The sequence below is a fragment of the Oryzias latipes genome, chromosome 16, assembly GCF_053564925.1.
Source record: "Oryzias latipes strain Hd-rR chromosome 16, Olatipes_Hd-rR_3.1".
Lineage (NCBI taxonomy): Eukaryota > Metazoa > Chordata > Actinopteri > Beloniformes > Adrianichthyidae > Oryzias > Oryzias latipes.
This window is the reverse complement of record NC_136252.1, coordinates 5,987,637-6,007,705: the sequence shown is the minus strand read 5'-3', so window position 1 is coordinate 6,007,705 and position 20,069 is coordinate 5,987,637. Positions and strand designations below refer to the sequence as shown.

Genomic DNA, 20,069 nt, shown 5'->3' with positions numbered 1-20,069 from the left:
TACAAATACTTCAAGGTTTTTTTTCCAAACAGGAAAAAATTAGATGTTTTTTTTAAAAGGTTTTTAAATTTTTTTTTGAATCGCCTGAAATATGTTACCCTCAAAGCTTAAAGAAAGACCTTCAGGTAGACTAAGAGTCTCCAAAGATTCGCTCTAATTGTACATTATTTGAATAAAATAAAATAAAAAGATAAGAGCTAAAATGAAAGAGGCTTAAAAACCATTGAAACATCACAAATGATCATAAAACTACAGCTAACTAGAAGAAGATGGAAAATGCTAATGGGGTTGATTTCAGGAAAACTTCTGAAGATTTTAATTTATAATTTTCTTGATTAAAAGGTAAAAAGTATGAAGTATAATATCAACTCTTTCAGTCTCAGTTCTCTCTGGATACAGAAGCTTTTTTTTATATGTATATGGATATAAAGTGTGAAGACAAAAGAAGTTCAGACGCTTACAAAGTGGAGAAACACAAACATTTGTTGTGTAATTGTAGAAATGCATCGACTTTTGGAAGTTAGTTTTGGTCTCTCCTTATACCATGTGATGGAGCGCCCCCTGTTGGCCATTGGAGTCTGTTCTTCAATCATTTGCTGAATTCCTAAAACTGACTCAAAGGTCTGAAATTACCACACGGCTGCAGGATGCTCATTCAGATTTTTTTAATTTGCGGAAAAGAAAAACTCAAAACTACAACACAGAGGTGTTGTAGTTCCTGACTCTTACAAACAAATCGTGTGGAAATATTTTTTAATCTATTACACAAATACTTGCTGATCTCAGAGTCTCAGTGATTTGGCAGTCACCAGTAAGTTAATTTCAACAAACTGAATCCCTTGCATGGGTAACCAAAAACAAAAGAAGGTGCAAAAACAGCCATTCACATTTAAAAAGTAAATCGGCAAAATAGTTTTTGCAGTGGACTAAAAAGAAACACATACTGGCTGAATCCCAGTTTAAGGAAATACATAAAAATATTGGCTGATGGAAATATTAAAAGTGCATGTGTCTGCATTAAAGAATACATGTAACAGTGTTAAACCTCTATGTAAAGGAAAAAACTGAACAGTGTGAGTTTTTTTATTCTTCATTTTCCTTAAATGATTCATTAGACACGCTGCAACCAGCTGTTTATCAAATGTTGACAATTTATGGCAGCAGATTTTTTGTTTGTAGACATGTTCACAAAAGCTACTATTTTTTATTAATCATTGTGTCGCATTCTCTTTTTGAAAACGTCCAAATAAACAGACTCCAAGAGAGATTACCTAGCTGATCCTTGGAATAATTCTTCGTATTTATGGTTATGAAAGTGTAACATTGATTTCAATAAGTAGAAAAAGCAAACAGAGGAAAGAAAGGGGCTTTGCTATATGGTGGGTTTAGCTGGAGGAGGGAAATATGAACTGTGACGGCCAGACAGACTCAAACACACCAAAATCACCAGAGGGGGAATTTACTGATTGGCACTGATCAAAAGGTCTTAGCAAGGTGCTATTTGATGAGCATGTAAACAAGGTCAAAACCCTTCAAGGTTACTGCTGCCGACCCGTCAGTGAACTGATTGTATGGGGAGTTAACGTTATCCTAATCCAGGGGTGTCAAACTCATTTTGGTTTGGGGGCCATATTCAACCCGTCTGATCTCAAGTGGGCTGGACCACTAACATAAAAACAAATTAACAGCTTTGTTTTTTTTTTTACTCAATTGGAAAAAAATGCCTCAACTGACATGCCAAATCACTTATTATTACACATTCATATACAGAGGCCAATGGATCTTAAATAAAATTAATTAAACTTAAAAAAAATTCTATTGAATTTTATACAGACTGAATATTTTACATCTGACACTAAAGCAATCCTGATAGCAAACTCAAGAGGGGCTACGCAAAAAAATGAAACACCTGCCTAAAATGTTAATGTCCAAACCATTAAAAAAATCACTAAATTAAACTAGCAAACATTTGTGAACCTAAGAATTTGGAGTTAACCTCCTTTGTCTCCTGAAACTTCACCCATCCATCAATATCAGGATTCAGATCCAGTGCAGAAAAACTTTTACTGTCATTCAAGTGTGCAAACACACATTGAAATGTCCAAGAATCTTTTCCCTTGTTTCTATCTGAATTTTGTAACAATACCTGCCTTCTTCCTGACCTTTAATGGGGCGCCATCAGTGACCAGACTGATGTCAGTGACCAGTTCACTGCAGTAACAAGAGAACTGACTATGTCGTCAGCTGTTGTTGTGTCCATCAACTCAAGAAACACTGCTGTGATGGTCTCTTCAACACCTCTAATAAATATGCACAGCTGTATATATCTGTGATGTCGGTGCTTTCATCAATAGCGACCAAAAATCCAAAAAATGACCGGATTCCTACATTTGGCGCTCAAGTCTCCTCAGAGATGTATCTGCAATGGCAATCCTTGACAGACTTATGTTCGGAAAGGTCGGCTGCTTTTTGGGGCACAGGACTTCTGCAGTATTCAGCATTTTAAAAAATAAATAAATTCAACATCTGAAAATGGTTGGATGTTTGCTCCAACTCATTTGCAATAAGGAATCTGACGTCACAGCTGCAGTAAATGCAGATGGTTATTTTGTCAGTCCAGCTAATAGTTGGTAAATCTTCTCTTTTCTTAACTGCAAATAGTGAAACTTTTCTTTATGGTAAGTCTCATAGTGGTGCTGAATCATGTTATATTCTTTGAGCACTGTAACCTGTTGATGACATACCAAGCATGGAGGTTTGCATTCAGCTCCGTGAACAAATAAAACTAAACTAAAAAACCTTTTTGTCTCTTTAACAACATTTTGGTCATTAGTGTGTCACTACTGATCATTCTTCAGTGGTGAGGCTCGCGTGGAACCAAACTACATCTTACCCAGACGCAGAGCTGTTAGGTTTGGCTTTTGGGACATACAGAGATGCTGTTTCACCTGTTTTGCTTTTCCTTTGCTCCCCCTACATTTACATTGACGTGTTCTCCCTACCATGACAAAGTTGGATAAAAGTGGAAAGATTTCATTTAATCCATGGACACCAGTGAAGATCACAAATCATTGAAGAAAAAAGGTTCAGAGCACTGTCTAGTGGGTCTAGATGACCCGACTCCCAATGTTAAAGTGCCTAGCACAAGGGTTGCACAACCTTATGATTTTTACTCCTCATACGTGGGCCGGACTAAACCACCTGACGGGCCGGATACGGTCCGCGGGCCGTATGTTTGACACCCCTGTCCTAATCCATACATTTGTGATCAGTGTTTTGGTTGAAACATCATATTTGGCTCATGGGTTGAAGTTGTGCTCTGCAGCGAGATGCAGACAGCTGAGCCGACAGCTGCATGGTGTTGACATTGAGACACATTGATCATCAGAGCACAGCAGTGGTTGCCCAGGGCTGATTAGGGGTTTTTAAAGGGGTGGGGGGCAAAAGGAAAAAGGGAGAAACAAATGGGTGTCTTTCGGTCTCTTGCCCCGGGTGGGACGCTCCACATTGGACACTGACAGGTCTATTTACTCAATACATCTATTGACTTCAGACTGGCATGGACAGTGGGCCACCCAAAGTCTCTAGTACTGCCTGTCTGGCAAGTTATTGATTGATTAATCAATAACAAATCCTTCTCAGTTTAACTATAACATAGAAACACATGCATGAACTGCTGGGTCCCACACAAATGATCAACTCTGTGTGGTTTTCTTTTTTTTGTGTCAGTTTTCTGAAAATTTCTGTTTGTGACTGTCTATCACATTTTGTTTCACAAAATCTTTCAAGACAGCTGTTTTTGTTATAAATTGTGTCCTCTGGATGGCGCTACAACATCATATTACATGTACTGAAATCAGCATTTTTAGTTCTGCACAATATTTAAAGAAAACCTTGCACAAAAAGTTACTGATGCAAATGAAATGACTGGAAAATGAAACTATTTATTCCTCCTTTAATTGTCAGAAAATTCCTCTAAAAATATTTATTTGTACTCAAGTTTAACCAAAAATCTTTTATTCCAACAGTCAGACGTGAGACTCAAAGCTTTTAACCAAAACCGTTTTTATTTTTACAAAAAGGCTTTTGGCTGAAATGGCCACCAGGCACATAGTTAATTCAAAATAAAATTAAAAAATTAGCATTTTCCCAGATGTTTTGTGCAATATTTCAAACCGTTTCCTGGGGAAGAGGCAGATCACTTTTGAGCATCATAACAACATCCCCCAACAGGAGAGGACTCTGCCTAAGTTTGATTACCATTTATTTTGATGCAGCTTTTAAAAAAAGATGGAATATTTCTGTAACTCCAACATCTGATTTCGTGATGACATTGCACAGCTGCTGTTAATTTGCATTTTTATTACAGTTTACATGACTGCACAGCCATGCAGTCCTCCGGCCAGTGGTACGTGTCCACCGTAAAGTCGTCGTAGGCGGTATTGAAACACAGAGAGCGAACAAAGGCGTCCTTGTCGGAGGGCTCTGGGCGAAGGCTGGCTATGTTGTGCTTGTAGGCGTACTCTATGATCTGTAAGACAGTGTGCTTTAGAAATGGCGGCTCTGTCACCGAGTCACGCTGAAGCAGGACTGACAAACAGCTCTTACTTTGGCGGCGAGTTTAAGAGACACATCTCTGATGGAGCTGAGGGGAGGATATAGTCTTCCCTCTGCCAGGTCTCTCTCCGTCACCATGTGAGCCAGAGCCTGTCAAACCCAAAACAGCCCTTCTTAATGGAAGACGCTCCAGACAAAAGACAACATCAGAGATGTTGGAAAAAGAGGGAGGATAGAGGAAAAATGAAAGATGAGAGTGCTGCACCTCTGCTGCTGTCAAGAAGATCTCCTCTGTAATGTGTCGAATTGCACAAGCAGTGACACTTAAGCCCACCCCAGGAAAGATGTAAGCATTGTTGCCCTGGCCGGGGTATAATGTCTTCCCATCGGGCAGGGTGACGGGGTCAAACGGGCTGCCGCTGGCAAAGATGGCACGACCCTGCAAGGCGGAGAGGTTGAGCAAGTCATGCTTTGGTCACAGAAAAGTCAGCGGTCTAGCATCTGTGTGAACACCTCTGTCAGCGTGTAGCACTGCTCAGCGGTGCATTCAGCCTTGCTGGTGGGGTTGCTCAGTGCAAAGATGATGGGGCGTTCGTTAAAGGAGGCCATGTCCTTGATGATCTGCTCAGAGAAGGCTCCAGGCACTGCTGCCACTCCTGACAAGGAAGACGAGCAGATAAGGCCTCCGTTTCATGGAGCACCTGAAGCTCATCCTTTCTTTTGACTGATGACTTACCAATGATGGCTGTGGGTCTCAGTTCTCTGACCACATCCTCAAGATTTTTCATCTGCGAATGACTGTGAGCGAACCTCTCCTTCTCGTGGGTCAGGTGGTCTCGGCCCTGTGGTGAAAAGGCCAGTTAAAGAGACGCAAACATCAGTGAAGCACAGATATGTTCGAAGGGGTGTCTGCTCTACTACAGCGCCACTCTTTTTTTCAACATGGGATAATCTGTTTATGCCTGCATGTTCACAGTTTTCAGAATAACAACCACACCTTCACAATGAGACCCTTGGAATCAACCATCCAGATTTTCTTCAAACTCTCCTCCTTGGAGAGTCCCTCCTTCTCCATGGACATGGTGATCAGCTCAGCAATCCCCATCGCTGCCTGGAAGCAAGATCAAAGAGGATCAACTTCTGATCCCATTTCGGATTCCTAGCTATAAAGGAACAGAAAAGTCCCCCAAACAAATCGAGCAGAAAAAGCTTTTCTAAGGAACTTATTTCTTCTGAAAAATGCTGCAGCATTTCCTCAAACAGGAGCCATACCTCTCCTGCTCCTTGGAACACAATGGTATGGTCACACATCTTGCTTTTGGTGATGCGGAGAGCAGCCAAAAGTCCAGCTACTGCTACTGCAGCAGTGCCTGCACACACAGAGCAACAGCAGAGTTAACAAACTCAGACAGTTCACAGCTGTGCAACATGGATGTGACTGCTGTACAGACAAGAGTAATGAAGGAGAGATTTCAGGAAGTATATGGCTGATTGACTCATCAAAATAAAATATTTGTTAATAGTTTTTGGAACAAAACATTCTGATATATTTGATGTCATTTAAAAATGTGCATGGTTTTGAATAAGATCTATCTATCTATCTATCTATCTATCTATCTATCTATCTATCTATCTATCTATCTATCTATCTATCTATCTATCTATCTATCTATCTATCTATCTATCTATCTATCTATCTATCTATCTATCTATCTATCTATCTATCTATCTATCTATCTATCTATCTATCTATCTATCTATCTATCTATCTATCTATCTATCTTCAGAACCCGCTGAGTCCCTTTTAGGGTCATTGGGCTGCTGGAGCCAACCCAGCTACTGTTTGAAGAAAGCAAGGTGCACCGTGAACCGGTCGCCAGCTACATGATTTAGAAATGATTTTACATTTTGCCCAGACTTTTTAGGGTCGACGCTTTAGATTTCTCCATTCATCCTATTTTATCTCTCACATCAGGTTGACCTGCAGTCAGAGAAAAACGATTTTAACCAGGCGATCCCTCAACCCGAACGGGTCTCTTCTGATACCTTGGATGTCGTCGTTGAACGTGCAGTACTTGTTGCGGTACTTGCTCAGCAGGCGGAAGGCGTTAACATTTGCAAAGTCCTCAAACTGAATCAGACAGTCCATACCGTATCTGAAAAAGAAGGGCAGCAGTTAAAGCGCATGAGCCCCCCTGTGCACTACTCTGTCCACAAGGGGGTGCTGTCTTCCTACACAACCCAGCACAGGACAAGAAGAAAGGGGGTGTTGTCCCCTCAACACATTAAAAAAGTGCATTCCTTTCAGCCTTTTGACTATCTGCAGCAGTGGGACATCCTTCCTCTATTGTGGTCTGCATTTTAAAAGGCAGTTAAAGCTTCTGATTTTTGTCACTTTGACCAAATGGGCACCTGTTTTCCAAACTTTGACCTTGTGACAAGTGTCAACAAGGAAGGTCATTTAACATTTAACAAGGGGACAGAATTACACAAACAACATATTTACAGAAAAGAAACACAGTTAAACCCCCCCAGCAGCAGTTTTTAGTTTTACAAGTTGCTATTTCACCACCTTTCACACACGGTCAATGCAGAGCAGGGTCAGGGCCTTTCAGCCCACACAGCCAGAATTACAAGTCTGCAAATGAGATTTAGAGGCAACAAAAAAGGAATTCCAGGTTTCCAAGCCGTTCAACAGATGCATCTTTTTGCTCAGGAATCTGCTGGATTTTTGCAGAACAACTGATGTTGTGATGAGAAATACATTTTCAACTGCAGGAAACAGAAGCAGCACTGGTAACCCGGAAAAAAAGCAACATATTTTCACAGTTTCTTGCAACGACTGTCCAAAATAAAGTCTTTCTGTTTGCTATCTGTAATTTGAAGTATCTAAAATAACATTTTTGTGTTTTTGAATCTTTAATGCCACCCTCTTTTGTTTGCGACTTTAAAACTCAAAAAACTAAAATACCAAACAGATGGCAACAGATTTTTGTGGCAAATGGAAAAGTTTGACAAGTTTTTCAGTTTACCAGGATTAAATTTAAATTAGATAGGAACTCGTTAAATGTACACATACCATAACAAATGGTCTTCTTGTGAAGATGGTGTGACATTACAATACCTGATGTATTATTTATGTGCAGTATCCCCATCAACTGTTGCAGATGCAATATATTTAAAGTTGAGTTATTTTATTAACAACTATGTCTTACAACAGACCTTTCTCAAAAATAACCAGAATTCTGTCTGAAAAATCGTAGGATTTGTGCTTATTTGTGTCAAAATGCGTGCTCCCTTTCACACATGTTCCTCTTTTGGGTTTTGTTGTTGCCATGGTAACCAGCCTCACTTAAAAAGGCGACGTAAATGCCTCCACGCCTTTTCAGAATAATTACATCCACAATTAATGAAGTGACCCAGCAATGCAGCCAACTTTTGCAATAAAAAAAATGACAGAATTTCATTGCATGTGGTTTATGTTTGTGGACAGAGCACACAATACAGGATTTTAATGGATTTTGTGCAAAAAACATTCAGATTCTTATCTGTTAGAGGAAACATCACTTCTCACCTTAAACTAATATCCAATAGGGTCATAAACTGTAAATGAGGGAATGGCTACCATCGTAAAACTTTTATTCAAACTTTTATACGCAAGCTTGTGAGTTAGATGTGACTCTGTATCATTTAATGCTCGTCTTGTAGTTTTACATGTTAGGAAGACTGGCTGAGTTTGTCTGAAACCTGGATTTAAAACAATAAAAGTGTTGTTAGAGACAGACAGAACGACAGACAGAGGAAATTATAGGAAAATAAACTGCAGGATTAGCTCCCAACATTTGTGAGGTCTTTGCTTTTAGCTCCTTCCTAATCACTTTAGTTTTCATTGAGAAAGTACATTTTCCTGCTTCAGTTATTGCCCTGTAACTTTTAAAACTTAGTTTCATCTCAGACTTTTTATAAAACCCCACCTCGTGTTTAATAAGAAAACTTAACCTTAACTCCAACAAAACAAAGCAGTTTCCTTGTTTTTTAGTGGATTTTTCTGCAAACTTTTGAGAGTCATAAATCTTGGGGTCTTGATGTGAGAGTGTTTCTCACTGGATCCCTTTACTGCGATGCACAGCATGAAACGGATGCTCTGACAACCTGACGACACACTACTAGAGACGTGTCGAGGAAAAAAATGTGTTTTCCATCAGGGAATGAGCAGCAGTGATGCACCAAGAGTCTGCACGGATAAGGAAGCCAAAAGAGAGCAGTAAACTGGAGCACGCCTTACCAATATTCAGACTCCCACCAAGCCAGCACATCTTCACAATAAATTTACAAAAAGAAAACAACTTCTTTAAAACAGGCTATAAAATGAAAGTTGCAGATTTTATGAAAATGAAGATCTTTTAATGGCTGTCTCTGAGACATTCCTGATCAGGGGAGGTTTTTACAGCATTTTCTTTGGGTATAGTGTACACACTTTCAGTCTGTGACACAAATAAAGCAGCCTCCTCCTTTCCAGCCGGTTCCAGCACTTTTGTTTAGAGCTCTCATGATACAAACAACTGATGGTTCTGCAGAACACACCTACATTTGTTTACCTCCAAACACTGCTTCTACTCTAAAAGCTTTAACGCACCAGATCATCTCCCGTTAACCCTTGTGCTATCCTAGGCACTTTAACGTTGGGAGTTGGGTCATCTAGACCCACTAGACAGTGCTCTGAACCTTTTTTCTTCAATGATTTGTGATCTTCACTGGTGTCCATGGATTACATGAAATCTTTCCACCTTTATCCACCTTTGTCATGGTAGGGAGAACACGTCAATGTAAGGGTGGGGTCATCTAAGATAACACATATGTTATACCAAAATGGAAGTCAAGTTTCCTCCATTTGCTGTTGACTAAGAGGTATAAAGAGTGAAACCGTTGATGATAAAAATGGTGTTTCAGTAACAAGAATTACTGGAATAAATGACAGCATGAATGAGGAATTTATGTTAAATGAATGTTTTAATGAGAAACCAATAGTCTTGACAGTTTGGATTCCTTCATTTGTTGCAGGTGGATGCAGCGTGCAGAAAGCAGCTGACAAACATCAGCATGCATCTGACTGACTGCAGATGGGCCTCTAAAGGTCATGAACTGTGTGTTATCTGGGGTTAAGGTGCTGAACAAAAGAAACTCTTCTACCTGTGCAAGGAATGTTGTTGTAAAGCTCACACAAATAAAGATAAAGCCATGTTTCAATAACACGCTGCATGCTTTCCTAAAACTGAAGCCTCTGTCACCTTTCTGTCAAGTAAAACTGGGATTGCTCTTCAGAGACATGGCGAGTAATGCATACCAAGTATGAGCACACCTTAAAAAAAATACATTTGTGTTGAAAAGGAGGAAAAGTCTTCAATCACACGGTAGGTAATGAGGAAAATGTAAAATTCTGCATTCGTGTGTAATCATTGGAGGAAATCTAAACCTGGCATTTTCACTGTTCTAGGAAATGTGCTTTTGTTTGAATGACCATGAGCCTAATTAATATGCTGCACGTTATTTCTTTACACTTAGAATCCATAATTTGAAGTTACCTTTAGGTGTCAATAGTTAATCTAAAAATATAGACAGAAGATAAATGATACTGTACTGAGTAATGTACATACAGTAAGTGAAAAAAATGTATATGAAAAACACACTTAATCCACTTAAACAGAATGTTAAAAATGGCTAATTTTATTGACAAAAATAGTTGATTAGTACTAGGATCTGAGACTTTCTTTGAATCCAGAAACCAGGGACTTTGTTTCATGTTTGGATCATGTCATTTAGAAGACAGACACTTTATGACTGACATCTGGATTTACCAGAGATCTGTTTCCATCTCTTCCTCTGGAGTTTTGTCAACAGCATCTGCTCAAAGAGGTCTAGAGTGAGATGTACTTTGTGGGAAAACTGTCAGAACAGGAAGGAAAAGGACTTTCCACCTGTTTGACATGATCAAACCACAGCCTGTGGTCAAATCTGATACATCAGCTTTTATTTTTTCTATAGTTCCTTTACGTTTATTAAACGTATCCAAGAGAAGGAAAAAAACTGTCGGCATCGGTCCTTAGCTTCTTCTTTAGGTAAAGGAATGCAGGACAGCTCAAAGGAATAGTAGAGTGAATGCCGTAGATACAGGAAAATGCTAAGTTTAGCGACAAATGAATTCCCTTCTCCTCAGAAGACGACTAATGCTCCCCTTTTATCTAATCAAATGACGGTTTGCGGACAGAGCATGAACATGTGGCTTTTCATGACTCCAGAAGGAGAAAACTTTCTGAGGTTGGCTTCAGTTCTGGTCTCATTCAGTTATACGAGTGTCATGTGCAGGTACACATGTCTATTTTTACATAAGAATTAAGTAATACATCTGTGTCATGTGTTTATTGATACTTAAGAATTCTTAATTCTGTCTGATAAAAGTTATTTACTGGATAATGATAAATCATGTAATAAAAATGGTTACGGTGGAGCAGGGGCGGGATTATACAGTTTACTTCCTTCCACTCCCTTTCAAGTTACCTTCGATTTAATGTCTAATTATTGTAAGTTTGATATGTCTATGTATGAATGTATATATGCTGATTGTTTTGGGATTATTCTTGCTTTGACTGTTTGAAATAAACTATTTCAAATCAAAAATCCAAATCAAAAATGTTCTGGACATATGGATTCTGAATTCCTGTCTGGCCATTAAGGAGATCGTTCTAATGAGCCTCAAAGGGAGTGAACCTATAAGAAGAAATAAAAAGACATCCAGCATTTCCCTCATTATGTGAAATCCAGTCTTTTAAGTTACAGCAATGAAGACATGTTACTTCAGTGTGATTGTATCAGAACTCACACCTTGTACCATAGCTCAAATACTTATGATTTTCATTGCACCTGTAATATTAGTTTGGGTGTTTTAGGAGCTGTAAGCTAGTGGGAGAGCGTGTAAACAGATGGGTGATGGGAAGTGGGGCAAAGCTTACTCTGTGCCAACAGTTCCATCCACAATTCAGTGGCTACTGCCGCTGTGCAGGAACTATACCCTAAAAAACAAAACAGGTTTTTTGATTTTGGTTAAAAATGGCATAATCAAAATCAAAAGACCTTAGAGAACACTTTAAAACAGATCAAAAATGATTGGAGGGAGTCTTAAAGTAGTATGTGACACCTCCAGTAAAATGGTGAGATTTGATTCAAACCATACTGAGAGTTTCTTCCTTAGAAACACGTGGAAAACATGAAAGCGGTCCCATCCATCCGTCACGTACAGGTAAGCATGTAATGCATTTTTAACTTGGAGAAAAGCCCTTTGGTGTTGTCAAAGCTCCCCCCTGTTTTCCTGCAGACACGGTCTCCGGATCAGTACCTCTGAATGGGTAGCCTTGCATAGCTCTTCATGCTGCGCTGAGCAGAGGAATTCAGCATGCGGGCGAATGAATCTCTACCGACAAATTTTCGGAGTGAGCTGACCATGCTAAATCTCCACGCTCGTTGGACAAATCAGGGATTTGAGGCAGCAAGGCTCCCCTCACCAGCAACAGCCTCGTTGTCCCTAAATGTCCCCTGTTGCAGTGTTTTTCTATATTTTTGAGCCAAGGCACACTTTATCCTTGACAAAAATCCCGCGGCACACCAGCATCCAAAAATTGAAAAAAGGAGAAACTCTATTGTCTGTACTGATCTACAGTCCCTCTGCAATATCACGTGCATTTTTGTGATAATTGTGGCAGAAAAAGCTGGAAGTTGCAGCTGTTTTTTCTAAAAGTCTTGTAATAAAAGTGATGTTAATTTTTAGTAATAATTTTCAACTAAATTAGTTGAGATTTTACCCTGGTAGTTCTTTTTCCCTTCAGTTTTTTAACATTACAATTCCATGTAACCTCACAAAAAACCACATATATGTGCGTTTTGCTTGTTCTTGAACATGCGACACATGCTCTGTGTGTCCGTGGCTTAGGACCTCTGTGATGTTCACTGTGAAGCATAACTCCAACGTTTGTTCTGCAGGTTGACCAGAATTCTCAGGAAACAGCGTGGTTTCATCTTAGACCACAATGGATCCTGTTTTTTTCGGATTAGAGGAAGCACAGGGTAATGTGGATTCGAGTTCTGCTGACAAGAGAGATCACAACAGACAGGGGGTTCAAACTGATTCATTAGTTTCACTCATGACAGCAACAGAGAGCCAGAAAGGATCACAACAAAGGTCAAAGACAAGGGTACACAGCTGTGTGCACACACCTCTTTCCCTGCAGGGCTTTGTGGTGGAGGCCTTCATAAATCCCTGGCCCCACTCTCACTCTCCAGAGAGTCAGCATCTCTCAGCACACATTATTTGTCAAATCCCCAGCTGTCATTAAATAAAGGCTTGTTCTGCGTCTGTTGACCCCTCCATTCATTCATCAGCTGTGTACTTGGAGCACAGCCGTCCAGTCGATGGCGCTCCTTAGATTTTCAAACACCATTTTCTGTCAGGTCCTTAACAACCTGTCAGAACCCAAGAGGTGGAGCAGATTTCAGAATAAAAGCTGGAAAGTAAATCTCAGAAAATGGCCTGATCAGCATTAAAACGTAGTTTTATACGCATTTGGAGAACAAGAGGTTACAGAATTTTATTAATTTCTTCAAATCATGAGAATTTTATCAAATTCTCAAGATCAACTGGCCGGACACCATCTGCAACGAAGAGCTCTGGCATAGGATGCCACCTGTCTAACAAATCCAGTGGTAAAATCTCCTCAGTCCTAAATATTCCAGGGAACTATCAGCTCTATCAGAACAAAATGGAAGAGTTCGGGAACAACAGCAACTCAGCCACAAAGTGGTAGACCACATAAACTGATGGAGAGGGGTCAGTAGATGCTGAAGCACACGGTGCAAGGAGGTTACAGACTTTCTGTGCAGTCAATTGCTACAGAGCTCCAGACTTCATGTGACCTTCAGATCAGCTCAAGTACAGCACGCAGACAGCTTCATGGAATGGGTTTCCATGGCCGAGAAGCTGCATCCAAGCACATCACATCACCAAGTGCAAGTGGGTTCCTTCCTCTTCCAACATGGCCATGCAGCAGAGCACAAAGCAAGGTCCATACAGACATGGATGACAGTCTGATGTGATGAACTTGACTGACCTGCACAGAGTCCTGACCTGAACCCCATAGAACACCTTTGGGATCAATTAGAGCGGAGACTAAGAGTCAGGCCTTCTCCACCAATATCAGTGTGTGACCTCACCAATGGGCTTTACAAAGCATGGTCAAAAATTCCTGTAAACACTACTGAACCTTGTGGACAGCCTTCCCAGAAGATTTGAAGCTGTAATAGCTGCAAGGGGTGGACCATCATCATATGGACCTCCATGGGTCGGGAATGGGATGGTACTTCAGGTGAGCCAATACTTTTGGTAAAATAGTGTAGTTTTCTTCTTTAAATCGTTAAAACATCGCTATAGCTCATTCCCAATTAAATCTTGTGCCAAATTTAATGATTAAGACACGATCAGGGGTGTTTTTTGTTTTTTTTACTAGTGTTGCTACAAATAAACTTGTTGAAATAATTGTTATTGCAACATTAAAACAAGTAATCTTTCCAGTTACAAGATTCAGGCTTTAAAGTACAGCTGCAGGCGGCTCGACTTAAATAGGAAGGGAACATTCTGACTAACCCATTGGAAGTCCCCAAAAAAGTCTGTTCAAACTGATTGGTTTGGAGAGCAGATGAGAGCTTGAGGTCGAAGAGTCCAGGATGACATTCATCCAACAGACACACGAGAGTCAAGTCCAAATGAACTAATATGTTTTCCTGATAAAAAATCTTTTTTTTTTTTTTACAATAAAAACGATTTAAAAAAAATTTAAGATAGAAAAGGCAAGAAACCTGAGGGATGGACAGTAGTTTGATTTTGACATGACACCAAATTCTTAATGTACTTATTCTTAAATGTACTTTAAGTGTGTTCCCTAAAATTCCTTCAGATTTCTCCTCTCCAAGATGAGTCACTGTGAAGTATTTTAGTCTGTGTGACGTTTCTTAGAAAAACTAAACATGGATATTGCTTGCAGAGATGTAATTATTCCTTAAATCTCTGAGCCCATAATTATTCATCTTCTGCCAATCTGGCTCCTATGGGGGAAAAAGCAGTGCTGTTCTGTTTTTGGGAAGCTACTCAGTTATTAGAGTCGTGGCTTCCTGTTGCCAGCTGGAAGGGCCTAGATCCAGGCTTCTCCCTCCAGGCTTCAGTCTATCTGTGAGTTGGGATGAGGCTTAAGCAGGCCTGTATGTGTGTGGTTGGGATGGCTCTACGGCACACAGATACAGAAAAGTTAGCATTTAAGATCAGTGGTTTTCCATTCTGTTTCAGTCAGGAAGCAGTTTGTGAAAGTGCAAAACCCCCTAAAACCAAACGGAATGTAACTCCATCCGTTTTTCTCTTGCAGCAAATAAAATAATGCACATTTAACCATGATGACATTAAGCAACTATTGCAACTATTTCATCCAGTAAATGGAGAGTTGAAAAGTTTCTTTGCCACAGTCTCATGCATTGTTTTTTTGCTTTGTATTGACACTCCAGAGCTGCCTGGATTTAATCCCCCATCCTGGCATTGTTGTGTCATCTTTTGTTTGGATATTCATACCCCTTTATTTGAGCTCTTACTGAAAGCAGCAGCGAGAGTGCAAGCAGCCACGGGAAGCTTCTGTTGAGTCTGTGGGTCAGAGAGAGCTGTGTATTGCTTTGCACACCAAAATGGTTTTTCCCCCATCCTGTTGTGGTAACGCACACTCCGAAACAACACAATGTGTGTGGACAAACACACCTGTACATGCAGATTGCACAGTAATGACCCTTAATTACAGCAGCCACCAAGTGGTACTGCTTTGAGAAGGTGCTAAATGTGTTCCCACAGAGCTGACTCATGCTTTTTGACTGAGAATACATTAAAATCAGAAGCTGTTTATGCATGGAGCTACAACTAAACTGAACTGATTCTGTTCTTTTTTTGTAAGAATTACTGTAACACTATGTTTTGATCTTTAGCTATGAAGAAGAATCGTCCTCAAAATTCTTAATTTAAGATTAAAAAAAAGCCAAAGTGGTAAAATGACATAAGCAGTAAGTCTTTTTCAAGACTTCTGAATCGCTCAAATGTTGTCTTCATTGCACAAACTGTCATTGCTAAACCACTTAACATTTTTCCTTTAAGGGCTCAGAGTGCTGCTGTGACCAAAATGACAATAGCAGGCAGATTAAAGTAGATAAATGGTAAATGGTAAATAGCGTATACTTATATAGCGCCTTTCTTCCTACAAGGACAAAGCGCTTTACAGTCACAGACCCATTCACCCAGTCACACACACATTCACACACACAGTCACACACTGGTGGTCGCTCCGCTGCCAAACACAGGCGCCTGCCTACCACCAGAGGCAAGGTGGGGTTCAGTGTCTTGCCCAAAGACACTTCGACTCATGGGCGTGCAAGGCGGGAATCGAACCTGCAACCTTACGATCATGGGACGACCGCCCTACCGCTGCACCACGGCCGCCCAGGTAGGCATATGAGGAACAAAAGGTCAGTGCGACCATGCACCTGTCTGACACAGCTTTCATAAACTCGTCCAGCAGGTCATCGTAGGGCTGACCTCGCACTCTTTTGTGTCTTAACCCAAGGTAGAGGGGGTCCTTCAACAGGGCCTGCAAATACAAAACAAACAAAAAGAACAGAAAAAAGGTCAGTACTGAGTAGAAGCCCTTCAGCTCTCAGAGGTAGGGCAGGTTTATTTTTATAGCATAAGTGCTTTACAGAAAAATAATCTAGCCACAGGGGTTGCAAGCCAGTTGCCTCTGTGCCGGTCCCAAGCCCGGATAAATAGAGAGGGTTGCGTCAGGAAGGGCATCCGGCGTAAAAATTGCCAAAATAACCATGCGAATCATCCACAACACTTTTGACATACCGGATCGGTCGAGGCCCGGGTTAACAACGACCGCCACCGATGCTGTTAACCTACAGGGTGTCGGTGGAAATTTGACTACTGTTGGTCGAAGAAAGAGGGGAGGCAGAAGGGCCCGTGGCCAGAGAGAGAAGGGAAAAGGCAGGAACATAGGTTTGAGAATAGGGACTCTTAACGTTGGCACAATGACAGGGAAAGGCAGAGAGCTGGCAGACATGATGGAGAGAAGGAAGGTAGATGTACTGTGTGTGCAGGAGACAAGGTGGAAGGGCAGCAAGGCACGTAGTATTGGAGGAGGATACAAACTGTTCTATCATGGTGTTGATAGGAAGAGAAACGGGGTAGGAGTGATTCTGAAGGGGGAGTTTGTAAACAGTGTTCTAGAGGTGAAAAGAGTCTCAGACAGGATGATGAGCCTAAAGTTAGAAATTGAAGGGGTGATGGTGAATGTAGTCAGTGGGTATGCGCCACAGGTTGGCTGTGAGTTAGAAGTGAAGGAGAGATTCTGGAGTGAGTTGGATGAGGTCATAGAGAGTATCCCCAGAGGAGAGAGAGTTGTTATTGGAGCAGACTTTAATGGGCATGTTGGTGAGGGCAACAGAGGTGATGAGGAGGTGATGGGCAGGTTTGGTGTGAAGGAAAGGAATCTGGAGGGACAGATGGTGGTGGACTTTGCGAAGAGGATGGAAATGGCTGTAGTCAACACTTACTTCCAGAAGAGAGAGGAACATAGAGTGACATACAGAAGTGGAGGTAAGAGTACTCAGGTGGACTACATCCTGTGTAGACGAGGTCATTTGAGAGAGGTTAATGACTGCAAAGTGGTGGTAGGAGAGAGTGTAGCCAAACAGCACCGCATGTTGGTGTGTAAGATGACTCTGGAGGTCAGGAAGAAGAAGAGAGGGAAAACAGAAAAGAAGACCAAGTGGTGGAAGCTACAGAATGAAGAAACTTGTGAGGAATTTAGGCAGAAGTTGAGACAGGTCCTGGGTGGTCAGGATGAGCTTCCAGATGACTGGGAAACTACAGCAGAGATTATCAGGGAAACAGGTAGGAAAGTGCTAGGTCTGTCATCTGGAAAGAGGAAAGACGGTAAAGAGACTTGGTGGTGGAATGAGGAAGTACAGGAATGCGTCCAGAGGAAGAGGTTGGCTAAAAGGAAGTGGGATGTAGAAAGGACTGAGGAAGGTAGACAGGAGTACAAGGAAGCGCAGCGTAGAGTGAAGAGAGAGGTGGCAAAGGCCAAACAGAAAGCTTACGATGAGCTATATGACAGGTTAGACACAAAGGAAGGAGAAAAGGACTTGTTCAGGCTAGCCAGACAGAGAGACAGAGATGGGAAGGACGTGCAACAGATAAGGGTGATTAAGGACAGAGACGGAAAGGTGCTAACAACCCAGGAGAGTGTACAGAAAAGATGGAAGGAGTATTTTGAGGAGCTGATGAACGTGGAAAATGACAGGGAAAGAAGGGAGGAAGATGTGGTTGTTGTGGAGCAGGAAGTAGCAGAGATTGGAAAGGATGAGGTTAGGAAGGCTCTGAAAAGGATGAAGAGCGGAAAGGCCGTTGGTCCTGATGACCTACCTGTGGAGGTATGGAAGTGCTTAGGAGAGACAGCAGTGGAATTTCTAACGAGTTTTTTCAATAGGATTCTAGAGAGTGAGAAGATGCCTGAGGAATGGAGGAGAAGCGTTCTGGTTCCGATCTTTAAGAACAAGGGTGACACGCAGAACTGCAGCAACTATAGAGGAATAAAGTTGATGAGCCACACAATGAAGCTGTGGGAAAGAGTAGTGGAAGCCAGGCTTAGGAAAGAGGTGGAGATCTGTGAGCAGCAGTATGGTTTCATGCCCCGTAAGAGCACCACTGATGCCATTTTTGCTTTGAGAATGTTGATGGAAAAGTACAGAGAAGGTCAGAAGGAGCTGCATTGTGTGTTCGTAGATTTAGAGAAGGCGTATGACAGGGTGCCGAGGGAGGAGCTGTGGTACTGTATGAGGTCGTCTGGAGTGGCAGAGAAGTATGTCAGAGTAGTTCAGGACATGTATGAGAGAAGTATGACGGTGGTGAGATGTGCTGTAGGTCAGACAGAGGAGTTCAAGGTGGAGGTGGGACTACACCAAGGATCAGCTTTGAGTCCTTTTTTGTTTGCTATGCTGATGGACAGGCTGACAGACGAGGTAAGACAGGAATCTCCCTGGACAATGATGTTTGCGGATGACATCGTAATTTGCAGTGAGAGTAGAGAGCAGGTGGAGGAACAGCTAGAGAGGTGGAGGTTTGCTCTGGAAAGAAGAGGCATGAAGGTCAGTCGTAGTAAGACAGAATACATGTGTCTGAACGAGAGGGATCAAGGTAGAAGCGTTAGGTTACAGGGGGCTGAGGTGAAGAAGGTGCAGGAGTTTAAGTACTTGGGGTCAACAGTTCAGTGTGATGGGGAGTGTGGAAAAGAGGTGAAGAGGCGAGTGCAGGCAGGTTGGAGCGGGTGGAGGAAAGTGTCAGGAGTGTTGTGTGACAGAAGAGTGCCAGCAAGACTCAAAGGAAAGGTGTACAAGACAGTGGTGAGACCAGCTCTGCTCTATGGGTTAGAGACAGTAGCAGTGAGACAGAGACAAGAGGCTGATATGGAGGGTAGCGGAGATGAAGATGTTGAGGTTCTCCTTAGGAGTGACCAGGTTAGACAGGATAAGGAACGAGTACATCAGAGGGACGGCTCATGTTGCCTGTGTTAGCGACAAAGTCAGAGAAGCCAGACTGAGATGGTTTGGACATGTTCAGAGGAGGGATAGTGGATATATTGGTAGAAGGATGTTGGAGATGGAGCTGCCTGGCAGGAGGGCAAGAGGACGGCCAAAGAGGAGATACATGGATGTCTTAACAGAGGACATGAAGTTGGCTAACGTTAGGGTAGAAGATGTTCATGATAGAGCGAGGTGGAAAAGGATGATTCGCTGTGGCGACCCCTGATGGGAAAAGCCGAAAGAGAAAGAAGAAGTGCTTTACAGAAAAATGACAATATAAAAGCACACAAACATAAATTACAGTTAAAACCTATTTTAAAAATCACGTATGAACAAGAACAAAAGAGTGCAGATAACACACTTTCATCTCTCAACCGCTAAACTAAAAAGAAAAGTATTTAATTTGAACTTGAACAATGTCAGAACAGAAGAGAAGAGACAAAAGTTCCCATCAAACAAGATCTATCAGGAACCAGTTTATAAAGCTGTTACAGAATTCATGCTTTAACTCCAATGCTAACTTTATAAACCACAAAAAAATAAAAACATCTTAGAACATTGTATTCAATAGATAAATGCTATTTAAATCTATCTAAATGCTATTTAAATGTCCGTCCAAAACAGCCTAAAAACAGCCTTCCTATGTGTGTGCAATTTCACAGCCTAGTTCCATCTTTCACACAGGTTTAGTGACATCACATCCTAAAGAGCACATGTTTTAAACTGTCTTTATAGAAACCACTAAGTCAAATGTCATCTTCTTCTCCACCTTAACTCACAGTCAGATGGTAAGCAGA

General features: G+C 41.3%; 1 protein-coding gene across 2 annotated transcripts in view; it reads right to left on the bottom strand.

Annotated features, from left to right (window-relative positions):
* Positions 1 to 4,048: 4,048 nt before the first annotated feature.
* The window catches only part of me1 (malic enzyme 1, NADP(+)-dependent, cytosolic), an 81,468-nt gene continuing 65,447 nt past the window's right edge, over positions 4,049 to 20,069 (bottom strand). For both annotated transcript variants that reach the window (XM_023964043.2, XM_078933393.1), the window contains exons 6-14: positions 16,171 to 16,274; positions 6,604 to 6,713; positions 5,830 to 5,927; positions 5,555 to 5,668; positions 5,294 to 5,399; positions 5,071 to 5,213; positions 4,823 to 4,996; positions 4,609 to 4,707; positions 4,049 to 4,531 (exon numbers count right to left, since the gene is read on the bottom strand). In XM_023964043.2, coding sequence (XP_023819811.1) covers positions 4,364 to 4,531; positions 4,609 to 4,707; positions 4,823 to 4,996; positions 5,071 to 5,213; positions 5,294 to 5,399; positions 5,555 to 5,668; positions 5,830 to 5,927; positions 6,604 to 6,713; positions 16,171 to 16,274 — 1,116 coding nt within the window. In that variant the 3' untranslated portion in view covers positions 4,049 to 4,363. The remainder of the gene's footprint in view (positions 4,532 to 4,608; positions 4,708 to 4,822; positions 4,997 to 5,070; positions 5,214 to 5,293; positions 5,400 to 5,554; positions 5,669 to 5,829; positions 5,928 to 6,603; positions 6,714 to 16,170; positions 16,275 to 20,069) is intronic.